The sequence below is a fragment of the Onthophagus taurus genome, chromosome 8 (assembly GCF_036711975.1).
Source record: "Onthophagus taurus isolate NC chromosome 8, IU_Otau_3.0, whole genome shotgun sequence".
Classification (NCBI taxonomy): domain Eukaryota; kingdom Metazoa; phylum Arthropoda; class Insecta; order Coleoptera; family Scarabaeidae; genus Onthophagus; species Onthophagus taurus.
The window spans coordinates 8,352,318-8,365,954 of record NC_091973.1 but is presented as its reverse complement, the minus strand read 5'-3'; the positions used below and the strand labels follow the sequence as shown (position 1 = coordinate 8,365,954).

The 13,637-nt window shown below is 36.3% G+C and overlaps 1 protein-coding gene and 1 long non-coding RNA gene across 2 annotated transcripts; both read left to right on the top strand.

Annotated features, from left to right (window-relative positions):
- The first annotated feature begins 860 nt into the window (after positions 1-860).
- On the top strand, positions 861-1,231 carry LOC139431085 (uncharacterized). Its single transcript, XR_011641379.1, has 3 exons — positions 861-906; positions 959-1,056; positions 1,108-1,231. It is a non-coding gene; the product is annotated as an uncharacterized lncRNA (long non-coding RNA).
- An 8,800-nt stretch (positions 1,232-10,031) lies between these two features.
- On the top strand, positions 10,032-10,485 carry LOC139431036 (uncharacterized). Its single transcript, XM_071198603.1, has 3 exons — positions 10,032-10,237; positions 10,292-10,399; positions 10,451-10,485. Exons 1-3 carry the CDS (start codon positions 10,063-10,065, stop codon positions 10,483-10,485), a joined length of 318 nt encoding a protein of 105 aa, XP_071054704.1. The 5' UTR covers positions 10,032-10,062.
- The last annotated feature ends 3,152 nt before the right edge of the window (positions 10,486-13,637 follow it).

The following is a 13,637-nucleotide window of genomic DNA, read 5'->3' as shown; positions in this document are numbered from 1 at the left end:
TAATTAATAACTTAGAGAGTACCCCAACCCTTTTGAGTCAAGTTTTAGCGCAACTCCAAACATTGGAGAAGAATCTTAAAGAACTCGAAGCTGATCGTGCACTAATCGTAAGTTTATTCAATTATTTTTAACTTGATTTAATTGTTGATTTTGTAGATTGGATTCCAAGAAGCACGCGATGCCGTTGAAGTATACAAAGATAGGATTAAATTGCTTAAGAAATTATTTACTAAACCCATTTTCCTTGAAGACAATGAGCCTTATTATACCTTTTCACGTTTATTGGGCATGAGCCCCCGCGATTTTTCATTTTTGGAACTGAAAGTATTAAATGTTGTGCTCTCTAATAATACATATAGGCAACAAAATGTTGGGGCGAAAGAAAAGTTACCCTTTGAAATGGTTTTGTTCAACTTAGCCGCTGAAATTGGAAATCAATACATTTCTTCACTTCCTGAACATCCACCTGAAACGCTTAGTGCTATCGATTATATTCTGTCTACTGAGTAAGAAGTTTAAGTTAAATTTAAAATTAACAAATTAATAATTTTTTTTAGCAACATGGAATTGGATGATAGTAAGTCCGAGGATGATGATGTTGAAGAAGTAGTTAATATCCCAGTTGAAGTTCAAATAGCCGAGGTACATAAAGAACCTCAATCAATGGAACCAGTGGCAAAACGTGAAAAGTTAGATGATCAACCTTTAAATTTAAGTACCGGTCAAAAATCTGAAACTAGTAAAAGCAGTAATAAAAAAGAAGCTTCTACGGAAATGATGGATATCGAAGAAATAAGGTATAAACATTTATTCTTGCTAATTTTTACTAATTAACTTAAAAAAATCATTTTTAATTAAACAGTGTGGATAATAAGGAACCTTCTGAAAAGGATGTAATCAATGTTGGTAAGTTTTTTCTTAAAATGTTTTAGTAATTTCAATAACTCATTAATTTTAGCTTGCTCATCATGTCAAGCATTGACCGAGACAGTTCAAAGCATGACTGAAATTTACTTGGAATTGAAGAATAAATATTTTAAACTGCAGAAAAGTCATGTGAGATTTATTTTAACGCAATTAATTTTTTATGAATAAATTTGTTTTTAGGCAACTTTGCGAATGAAGGCAAAGAAGAATCAAGAAAGTGAAACTGACGAATATGAGCTCGATTAATATTTAAAGTTATCTTAATTCGTATTGAGTTATTTAATTTATTTTTGTGAATTTTGTGTTGTATGAGTTAATGTTTTCTTAAAAGTTGGTTATGTTTTTGTTCCGAATTATTTTTTGAATTAAAAATTAATATTTAAAATTTATTTTTTTCCAAATCCTAATTAATTTTCAATTTTTACCCCCTTTTTTGGGATGGTTCCTGGTAAGAAAAATCATAGGTGCTAAAAACTAAAGAGTTCGGACCTTGTATACCATTTTGATTATTTCCATTTGAATATAGAAGACATGAGTAGAGCAATGTGTCAAATTCTGCACAGACTTTTAAAAGAAAACGATGTTGACCTGGTTAATCTAAGAAACTCACACAGAAAACAAAGTTCAATTGAGCACAAGAAGAAAAATCCCAGACTGCTACCTATGAGAGTCTATCTCATAGGTAGAGTTCGAGACTCCACTTTTACCAAGAACAACATCCACGATATCATAACAGCTAACATTTACAAATCACCGGACCTGTTTTGATCAAAATCGGCAGTAGCATCCCAGTTATAAGATCGTTTCCACCTCCCAGATGGAACTTCAGCAGCCTGCTTTCTTTAATCATGATGACAAATGCAATAATGACTGCAGCAAAGATTGTACCAAGAATTTTTTGAAGATGGAAGGCAGGAACTTGCAAATGAACTGCTCCACAGCATTGATGCTGCAAGGCGCAAGAAATAGATTGAGAGCAACCAACCTAGTAACCCCAATCCAAGTGGTATCCCATGTAGTGTCAACTTCAAAACCACTTTCAGGAAAATTATAAGAGATCGCAAAACGACCAACAATTGTATATTGAGTGAAAAAAAAGAGTGAACTAGAAAAGGGCAATGCCGTGATAAGAGCGACCCAACTAGAAAAAGTATTTGCACAAGTGCAACTAAAAATAATAGAGTTAGAAAAAAAATTTATTGAGGAAAAACAAATACGAAATGTAAGCGACAATAACTACTTGTGGCACACATATGAAAACAAGCAAAACCGGCCAATCAGATTTATGGTCAGAAACCTTCATCATACTACCAACAAGCAAGCTGTCATGAAGAACCTCAAAAATAAACGCTGCAAAATGTTAGATGTGATTCCCAAACTTAATTATAAAACTAAACAGCTACTGAACATGTTTATGTTAGTATTAACATGTTATCATGGCGATGCTGATATGATTTCCGGTCTTTACTCTAATGTTATACCACAAGTAAGCGAATGATTTCAGATTTCTTTGACAGATGAGGAAGAAATATGGAAGACCTTGAACGATATTCAAAGCAATGCTGTTGGTGCCGATGGGATCAGTCTTAGAATGTTACGTTTGTGCTGTCCTGTGATCTTGCCCTTTCTGTGTCATATCATTAATTGGTGTATTGAATTTGCGATATTTCCTGAGCAGTGGAAGCTTGCTGTGGTTACGCCGGTTGCGAAATCCAACAACCCCAAGGAGCTGAATGATTTAAGACCCATAAGCATTTTACCAAATTTATCTAAGATTTTTGAAAAGATTGTTGCTGTTCGCGTGAGGTCATTTTTGCAGTCAGGTTTTAGTTGCACTACTGCGTTATTGGATGTTGTGGATGACATCATTCGGGCTCGTGATGATAGGTATGCTGCTGCTCTCGTATTGTTGGACTTTTCTAAAGCCTTCGATACATTGCTTTGTTGCACCATGTTGGCTTCTCCGATACTGCTGTGGATCTGTTTAGATCTTACCTGCTAGGTCGCGCACAAGTAGTCAGGTTTAACAATTTAGAATCTGAAAAACTTCAAATTATGTCAGGTGTTCCTCAGGGTTCAGTTTTGGGTCCGATTCTGTATTTAATTTACACTTACCGTCTTTGCACAGTTTTGCAACATTGTTCAGTGTATATGTATGCTGATGATACCCAACTATTACATAGTTTTCAGATTAATTCTATTAATTCTGCACAAGAACAGTTAAATTCGGATTTGGCAGCGCTTATCGGAGAAGCTAATAAACTTTTTTTGCAAATAAACCCTAAAAAATCAGTTGTTCTATTGTTTGGTAATGATAGCATTATTGAATCAATTGGAGATGATTTTAGTGTCGTCATTGATGGAAATAAGCTTAATGTTGTTAAAGAAGGACGTAACTTGGGCATTATTTTGGATAGCAATTTGAGGTTTAGAAGGCATGTCAGTTTGTTCTTGGTCGATGAAAAGCAATAGTACCCTACTTGGGTGCATTGACTCGACTCTTTTTGACAACTTTTGAAGTTACGTTTGTTTTTTTTTTATTTCCTTTTATTTTGTGAGTTGTAATCTCTGTATGAGTTGTCAATAAAATATTATTATTATTATTATTATTCAGCAATGAGGAAAATATCAGCAAAATACACGAAATTACTGATATAGTTAATTTTAAGGTGGTAATAGCACCACAGAAAAAGACAAAATTGGTACTACAATGTAAAAAATGTCAATTATATGGAACCTAGATGCGTTAGATACAAAACACTTAACAGCCAAGTGTGATAAACCAAAGGACGCAAAACCAAAATACATACATTGTGGAGGAGAAGATCCGGAAAACTACAGAAGATGGCATAACATTCTCACAAATATGAATTTAAAGAATAATAAACGAGTACTTAAATGAATTGACGAACGACAAATCTACGGATTACTTACTATGGAAAGCGACCAAAAGACTAAAGAGACTAATCACCCAAAATCCACCAATTAGAAATAAAGATGGAAGCTGGGCTAGAAATAATGAGCAAAAAGCAAATAGATTTGCAGAACACCTAGCAAACACATTTAAAACCAATGCAGAGAAGAGCAGTTAGAACTGATAATACAAAATCAGGACAGTGTGGAAATAACCTTCACTACTCCAAAGTAACCCTAAGTAACCCTAACCCTAAGAAAGCTCCTGGTTTTGACCTAATTACAGGCAAAATTTTAAAACATTTACCAAGGAAAACCATAGTCAAACTGAGACATATTATCAATGCAGCCTTCAGACTCAAGTATGATCCCTAAGCCGGGGAAATCATCGCTATTACCAGTGATATTAAAATTATTTGAAAAAATACTATTAAAAAGACTAAATCAGCATACACCAGATACATAAGATAACTGACATCATAGAACCGCGCTTAATAGGATACAGAGACTCGCGTGTCTTTTTGTTACAGGTGCGCTGCGATCTACTCCCACCGCGGCCATGGAAGTCATGCTTAACCTGCCACCACTAAATCTACATATTCAGGAGGTGGCGCTGGTAACCATGAAAAGACTATAATCGGTAGGAATCATGAAGGATGAGGACACTGGCGGCAGTTCGACGCTCTGGACGGGGGCTGTACTGGACTCACCCTCACTTGAGTGCAAGACGGACTGCTTGTCAGCAAAATACGTTTTCTCAAGAAATTACCTCACCTACATCAGTCCCACAGTAGTAGATGCGAATAAGACCTTAAAAATCTACACTGATGGCTCAAAAAGACGGAACGGGGCGGGAGCGGGGGTCTTTTCCCATCATCCTCGAATACGCCTCACTGATCGCTATCAAACTTGCTGCTGACTATATTGTTGACTCGAACGAACGCGGTAAGTGTTATACTATTTATACAGACAGTAGGCAATCTATTTTAGCGTTAAGCAGCGTTAAGATAACGTCTGCACTAATAATGGACTGCCATCTAGCACTGGAAGAAGCCACGAAACACAATCGTGTCAGTATCCAATGGATCAAGGGGCACTCCGGCTCTACAGGTAACAAACATACGGATAGACTGGCAAAGCGTGCTGCCAGCAGAGTTCCCTGTGCACCCGAGCTGATAATTACCCTTTCCTTAGCTACTCATATCAACATAATTAAGCACATTAGCCACAAAAAATTTCTAAACGCGTGGGACAAAACCCCAGGCTGCTATCTTGCTAAGGATTTGTTAAAATATCCTTCGAAATCTACAGCTCAGTTTTTCGTAGGGCTTGGAAAAAACGCCCTTCGATTAGCCACAGGTCTCCTCACGGGACACTGTAAGGTAAACAAGCACCTTCACAATATGAAGCTTGCAAATTCTCCTCTCTGTCGAGCTTGTGAACAGGACGACGGGACCGCTAGACACATCTTGTGTGATTGCCCTTCTCTATCAGACCTCAGAATGAGGACCCTCGGAGAGGCATGGCCGACCACAGATGATATCAGGAACTTACCTCTGAGTAATATCCTGGCCTTCGGTAATTCCCTAGGTTGGTTGATGTGAAAAGAGGTTATGTTGGGAGTATGCACAAGGGGTCCAATGGGGCCTAAGTGCGGTGTGCGGGAACGCATGCACTCCCGTTTCCTTACATACATACATCATAGAAAAATCGATAGAGGGAAGGAAAGTTTGTTCTTCTGTCTTCTTAGATGTGGCTCAGGCATTTGATAAAGTTTGGCAAGAGGGACTCAAATACAAACTCTTGCCCAAACACAACTGCTAGACTCGTATATATCAGAATGAGCCTTTAGAATAAAGCAAGAAGATGCTTATTCAGATTTAAAAGAAATTAATGCAGTGACATCCCTAAATTAGAAAACGATACTATTGCTACTTTTGCTGATGACACAGCCATCCTGGCCGTAGGCAATAATCATGAAGAAGCAGCAAATAGGCTACAGACATCAATTAATAAAATTAATGACTGGATCAAAAAATTGAGAATTACCTTAAATCAGAATAAATCGGTATATGTTAATTTTACAAACAAAAGGCAGCAATATGTATCAATCTAGATGATATATGAACACAGCAAAATATCTGGGATTAATCTTAGATGCAAAACTTCGCTATAAGGTTCATATCAAAAAGAAAAGGGAAGGGCTCGGAATCAGATATAAGAAAATGTATTGGCTGTTGGGGAGGAAATCCACTCTGTCAACATATAATAAGTTACTTATGTATAAACAGATCCTAAAACCGATATGGACATATGGGATTCAACTATGGAGATGTGTCAGCGAAAGCAACACCCAAATCATCCAGCGATTTCAGAATAAAGTGTTAAGGAACATCGTTGATACACCCTGGTACGTTCGAAGTAGTGACATAAACCGGAACCTGGAGATGGACACTGTCAGTCAAACGATCAACAAATTTGCCAGGAGTTGGCAAATTTGGAGAATTGGCAAACCAGACGAGAAGACTCAAGAGAACGAAACCTTTTGAGCTAGTTGTTTCAGTGTTAAGTGTAAAAGCAGAGCAAAGTGCGAGATAAGGTATGTTTAATGCTAGCGTTTATTTTTATTAGTACATTCTAAGGAAGGGTTTTATAATAAAAAAAAACACTTACACAAAATTAAAGTTAAAAAAGACGTCAAGACTAATAATATAATAATAATAATAATGTTTATTAATCGGATAAGATATAATATATGTACAAATAGAAAAAATTATAAAAAGGCAGTTCCGATTAAAGAGGGTCATGTCAGGTCGACCAAGTGACCAAGGCCCCTTTGTCGCACTGTTTTTATAAGAAGCATACTTACATATAACAAGCATACATATATAAATCTCAATCTCTGTCAGCCCCCAATCCTCCCCCCGGCTATGAAACCATTTTAAAATAAACAAAGAAGAAGAGTGCTCAGTCAACTTGCCGCTCACTTAAATAAGCCCTAACCCTTGCCTTAAAGTAAATCAGAGAAAGACTCTTGAAGGAATCAGGTAGCCAATTGTATAAGTTAGGCATACAATACGTAAAGCTGCGTTTGAAAATTTCTAAGCGGTGGTGAGGTATCGTTAGCGTATGTTTATGCCTAATATTAATATTATGGATATCTGTGCGAAATCTAATTTTATCATAAAGGTAAGGCGGATTTTTGTGTAAGATAATTTTGTGGTAGAGACATAAGCAGTGAAGAGTCCTTCGCCGTGTCATGCTCAACCAACCAGCCCATGCCAGCGTATGTGATATGCGCTCCCTTCTACGGATACCATATATAAATCGCAGGCAAGAGTTTTGTAACTTTTGAATTTTAGCAGTGTGAACGCTGTCAAGGCAGGAGTGATATATTACGTCACCGTAATTGAAGATGGACAACACCAAGGCATCACACAGATGCGTTCTAAGGTTCTGGTTCAAAATCTATCTGTTCTTGTAAAGCAACCTTAATGTAGAGTAAGCTCGCCGTAGAAGGGACCGAACATGCCCATCAAAGTGAAGGCGCTCATCGAAACATATACCCAAATTTTTTACATTTTCTCCAAAGCTAAGACGACTTCCACCCATCACCAATTGCAAGTTAGTTTAACCATAACCGATGACTTACTAGAATTAATCCGTAGACAAAGCTTGCCAGCAAGTTCTTCGACCTTAACTAAGTCATGATTAATTTTGCTTTCAGCGTCTTCCATATCACACAGTTTAAAGGAGTAGAGCAGTTGAGTATCATCAGCATAAAAGTATGGCATACAGTGATCCAAAACATTAGCGAACCCAATTGTAGATATCAGATATAACAGAGGACCCAAAATAGAGCCCTGTGGGACACCCGATATAACATCTGCGGTATTGGATGTACCACTATTAAGTTTAACCAACTGCTTTCGTCCAGACAAATAACTTTGTACTAAATGAATCAAACCTAAAGATAAACCTATATAATGGAGCGCAGCCACTAAAGTATCATGATGTATTCTATCAAAAGCCTTAGAAAAATCCAAAAGTGTTAAGATAGTAACCCGTTTGTCGTCAATTGCTTTGAAGATTTCATCCGTCACACCCAGAAGCGCAGTAGCGCTACTAAATCCCGGACGAAAGCCAGACTGGCAACTGGGCAACACATTATAATCATCAAGATGACAGCGAAGTCTGACCGCCATGACCCTCTCACAAACCTTGGATAATATAGGCAATATACTAATTGGCCTTAAGTACCCCAATTCATAAGAATTTTGGGTTTCTGGAATTGGAGTTACCAGGGCGATCTTCCAAATATCAGGGAACACAGAACATTCAATGGAATAGTTAATTATATGGCACAAGAAGGGCAAAATTGTAGGACAACGCATTACAAGCATTTAAACACTTATGCCATCCATATCAATAGAGTTTGATTTGATACCACATAGAATATTGAAAATTTCAGTTTCATTTGTAAGAGAAAATGTTAGTTTTTCTGTAACTTGTGGAAGTATGTTATTCCAATAAAAGTTAATCAACTCAGCACTTCCCGTTGAATTAGTTTGAGTGCTGAGAAGGAAATTATTAATAGTATCAGCATCAAAACCAGTATCAGTCAATACTTGAGTCTTATTTTTGACAACACCCAATTTCCTAAAACTCATCCAAAGATCACGAGATGATCGCTCCTGAAACAATGTGTTTAAAAACGCCCGTTTTTCTCTCAGAATGGCAATTACGTAGTTGTTTATAATACTGGAAGTGATTGGGACACCTGCTCTGGCGGAATCTACTATAAGCCTGATCACGAAATCTCATAAGGAGCTTGATGTTATCAGTCACCCAAGGGCAATAGTTTTTACGGATGGAAACAGTACGCAAGGGCGCATGACGATCAAAAAGATTATGAATTGAATCAACAAAAAAGGCCACCTTATCATTAATGTCCTGAAATTGGAGTATCCGGCACCAGGGTACTGACAGCAAATCCGCAGAAAACATGTCAGAATTAAGGTGTTTGAAATCACGAAATGTAAGTTTCGGGTATACATTTTTTAATGTTCCATGCATCCCGAGATCAACGAACACCAAATTATGATCTGCAATATCATGAATAGGTTGAACACCACTATTTTCAACAACTGCATCCTCAAAAACTATAACATGATCTATTAATGTAGCGGAACTATGGGTTATTCTTGTCGGGTCGGTTATAATTTGACGAAGATTAAACTGCTCAATCAATGAAATAAATCGCGATGATTGGACACCATCCAGAGTTAGTAAATTAACATTAAAATCTCCAAGACAACAAAAGAATCCGATTGAACAGCAAACGAAGAAAATAATGGAATAGAATATTCCAACCCCTTCTCCTGTGAAAAAATCACGGAAGCCCTGAATGAAATGGAAATGGGAAAAGCTCATGGCTTTGATAGCATTCATGCTGAAACACAGTGTCAGATTTACCAGGTAATGGTTTGCAAAATTCTTCTCGGATATCCTTCAGATGGGAAATGTTCTCCATCAACTCAAAAACTAAACTAAAAACAAAGACTAACTATGTGAAAACAAGCTTTTAAAAGCAACTAAAAACATCTACTATACGATACTAATACATAAATTAATGCGAGCTATCCAATGCAGAAACATCACTGATTTTATCAATGCCATGCTATCTAGCAGATGCTTCCAAGTCATCATGAGCGACAAGACTAGTACCTAAATGAAATTGTACGATGACCTTCCACAAGGATCGGGGCCAGCACCATCCACATCAAACCACATCAAAAAAGTTGGGATACGCAAAGACTACTGAGCAAATTCTAACAAATGACCTGGCTACTATAATATACCTTGAAGACAGAATTCTCAGTCACAATAAACACCCAAAATATCTAGGTGTCAGAACCCGAAATAACATCCAGCAAAAGTTGAGCGGCACCATATGGGGCTCCACACTAAATAATGGATTAATGATTTTGAGATTAACCACAATTTGTCAACCTAATTACAAATTTTACTACACTTAAAAATAAACTTTTTAATTATAAATAATAGTTAAAAAAAAATTAATTTAAAATAATTCAAATTTCCCGCAAAAAAAATCGTAAAAAAAGGTCAAATCAAGTTCTGTTGTAACAGTTGGTAGCCTTGCCACTAAACCGTTTTGATCAGCTCCTATTCTAACAGAAATTTCTGCGTAAATCCATTATCATGTCTGATAAAAACAATGAAGAAGTTGCAGGAGCAGCAGAATCCGGTAACGATTCAACTAAAAGAAACATTGAAGAAGTTAGCGAAGTTACCGAAACTTCTCAAGCGAAAAAGATTAAGTTGGACGACAACCCAGCTGAAAATGTCGACGTTGTAGCCCAAACTTTACTCGAAAGTAAGTATTTTGTACTTATTACAAAGAAAAAGGATTAAATTTTAACTTTTTTAGTTGATACTACTTATTTACATTTCACTGATGCGGTGAAAGATATGAAGAATAAGAGGGCGGAATTCAATAAGGAATTCTTGAAGCTTAAGGAGAGGCTTGAAAATGCAAGTAACTTTTATATTAATATTTAACAATGTTATTTAAATTTTTTTGTTGCAGACTGGTGTGTTGAAAGAATACCCAAAACAACGTAATGAAGGTGACAACCCCGAATGAAGATAATTTGCAAAATAATTAGCATTATAAAAAACTCTATTTATTATATTTCATGTTGAGTTAAACTAAATAAATATTTTGCTATTATTCCCTTAAGTGATTTTAAACTGTTTGTAACTCTTTTGAGGTTAGGTTGGCTATCGTTGGAGTGCGCTAGGTTAATTTCAGTTGTTTTGAGGTTATGTTGTCATATTTGGGATATGGATGAACTCAAAGATACTTAACGCACCATCCTTTTTGAATTACAATGAGAAGGGTGGGGTTGTTTTTATTCTTACTTTACACAGATTTTGTATTGGACCAATTAGCAGCTCAAATTTGTTTACCTTGAATTACTAAATTGCATTAGGATTGGGTTAGCTTAGGTGTTGGGCTACTTTGAGAATTGTTGAGTTTGGGTTTAGGTTAAGGTGATCTGGAGATTGATTTTGTGGCTAAAATACTTTAGAATTGAGTTAGTTTGTTTTTGGGTTATGTTCTGATCGAGCTGCTTTGGAGTTAGGTTTTCTTAGTCGTGCTATTTGGTTAGCTTGGTGTATTTGGGAAAGACGCCATTAACATTAGGAGAAACTTGATCCCACAGAAAAAGGACAATCAAAGAAACGAAGTATGGAAGAGTGGAGGGGAAGATGGAGGCAAGGGAAAAGTTTGCAAGGATCTTTCAGTTCCATTTATCTCTACCCTCTTCTTTCATGCATTGATCTCTTTCCCAATTTTAAACATTTATTTAGAAATTATATTATTTTAATTATATGATTTACATATTCAATGCAGTATTAACAAAAACATTTAAATAAAAAAATCGAATCTATGCTTATTCTAAATTAGGGGATGAATTTTCATCAAATAAATGATTCTTCAACATTTGCCCATCTGGAAATCCAAAATTTTCTTCCACGGCCTGTACCAAAAATCAAAACTACTTTATGCACACTTTGGGAAAGCAGCTTCTTACCTCAATGTACAATAAAAGTTGGTTATCCACATCGTCGGCTATTTCGTTGCATTTCTTCATTTCCTCCATCACCTTGGACATCTTTTCGCTAACTGAAATTGTTTGATATTACAACATATCTTCTCAAAAAGTTTACGATATACTCACTATCACGTACTCGGTTTGCCATGGTATCCATATTTTTAGAAATCTCTGCTACCTCCTCTTTCAATAACTGCCAGATGCATTCCATTGCAGTATCATTGCTCGACATGTTGATTAAGATTTGTTGCCTTAAATTAAAGCCGTTACGCCGAAAAGTTTTGAAAACGTAAACAATATAGACGTAACCATCAATTTTTGGAACCAATGGCAACACCAGGTGGCGCTTCAAATGACTTTTTTTAAGCAATACAAAAAAATTAAATCGAATTTAAATTAAAATGATTTATTTATTAATATACAACGATATATTCATATAAACATATATACATAAGTATTAATTAGAATAAAATCAATTAAAATAAAAATTATTTTTTTTAATTATTAAAAAGACAAAAAGATGGCGCATATGTAATTAAACGAATTAGTATTAAAAATTAAATACAGTTAATAAAATGATTTGTTGAAATGTTTTACATCAAATATCAAAAAATGGTAACATAGCAATTTAGGTAAAGGTAATTTAAAGCAACATTAAAAGTACGAAATTAATAAATTAGCAAAAAAATTGAATTAATTAAAGGTTTATGATCAGTGAAAACAACGAATTGATTTCCATGCAGAAAATGTCTCTGTCAAAAGTTGAATAGTTAATTTGGCTTGGAGTAAATTTTTTAGAAAAGAAAGCTAAAGGTCGTGTTTCGTTGTCTGATGTATGAGCAAGAACTACTCCCATGGCAGTATTTGAGGCATCCGTTGTTAGAGAAAGCGTAGCTTGTGGTGATGGATGAGCAAGGATGGCTGATTTAGCTAGTTCTTTCTTAGATGTTGTAAAAGAAATGTCATATGTTCGACCATGTTGATATTAATTTCTGTTTTTTGGAATAAAGGGTATTCGATAGATTATAAATGTTTGAAATGTTAGGAATAAACCTATGATAGAAATTTATCATACCTAAAAACCTTTGCAATTGTTTCAATGTCGTTGGAGTTGGAAATTCAGAAATTGCGGTAATCCTGGACTGAGAAGGTCAGATTCCTTCGGCAGAAATGTGATGACTAAGAAAATCTAGAGAAGTTACACCAATACACATTTCGAAGGTTAAATAGAGATGTTGTAAGAACTTAATCTTTTGAATAATTGTTCTAATCTGTTGTGCTTTTACTAGCAACGAGGATGTCGTCCAGTTGGTCAGTCAGGCCAGTCAAAATGATTGCTACGGCACACAGAGGCGAAGCCCTACTGCCTGTAGCCAAGGCGCCTAGACCTATGCCCCAGAAGACCGAAGTCGCTGGCTCCCCGAAGAGGCGGTCTAATTAAGAGTTAGTGCCCGTCCCGAAGGGCCAACACACTCCAAGGATGGCAATCACCGTATTCCTACTAGAAGACATGATAGGGCTGCTCACAGCGTGTTCAATTCGGATGGGGCGCATGGAACAGTTGGGTGCAGCCAAGAAGACACGGAGTCCCGCTCCGACACGGATTCCGTGAGATTGCCATGGTCATCTGAAATGTGCAAAGATTTAATGTCATGTTATAATCTGAGTCACACACCCTCTGGATCGAATTACATCCCGATCTATCAAATTACACCGCTCAAAATTTACGAGATCAGGTGGGAGCATTAAAGAAAAGAGGTTTTGAAGCCACTCTTTGACCACCTGAAACACAAAGAACACTCGAAGAAGAAATCATAACATCACAAGTAGAAGATGAAGTTGAAAATAAGTTCTGCACTTACCTACAAACAGCCGGAACTCCATTCCACCTAACTTCCTGAAAAGAATCAATTCCGTGGTAGAACGGTACTTACCTGATGAATGTGACTTATAGACCCTTGACAGCTACGCCAAGACTGCTACACCTGAAAGAGACAAACAAAAGAATAAGTATTTGAAAAAACCGAAAGAGAGATTGAAACAAATAGAGGGAAAGATAAAAATGTGGAGGAAGAAAGCATCCCAGGTTGAATCAGTGATCCACCATATTAGACAGGGGTTACGCTTTACTAAGAACATCGCTAAAATTGCAAA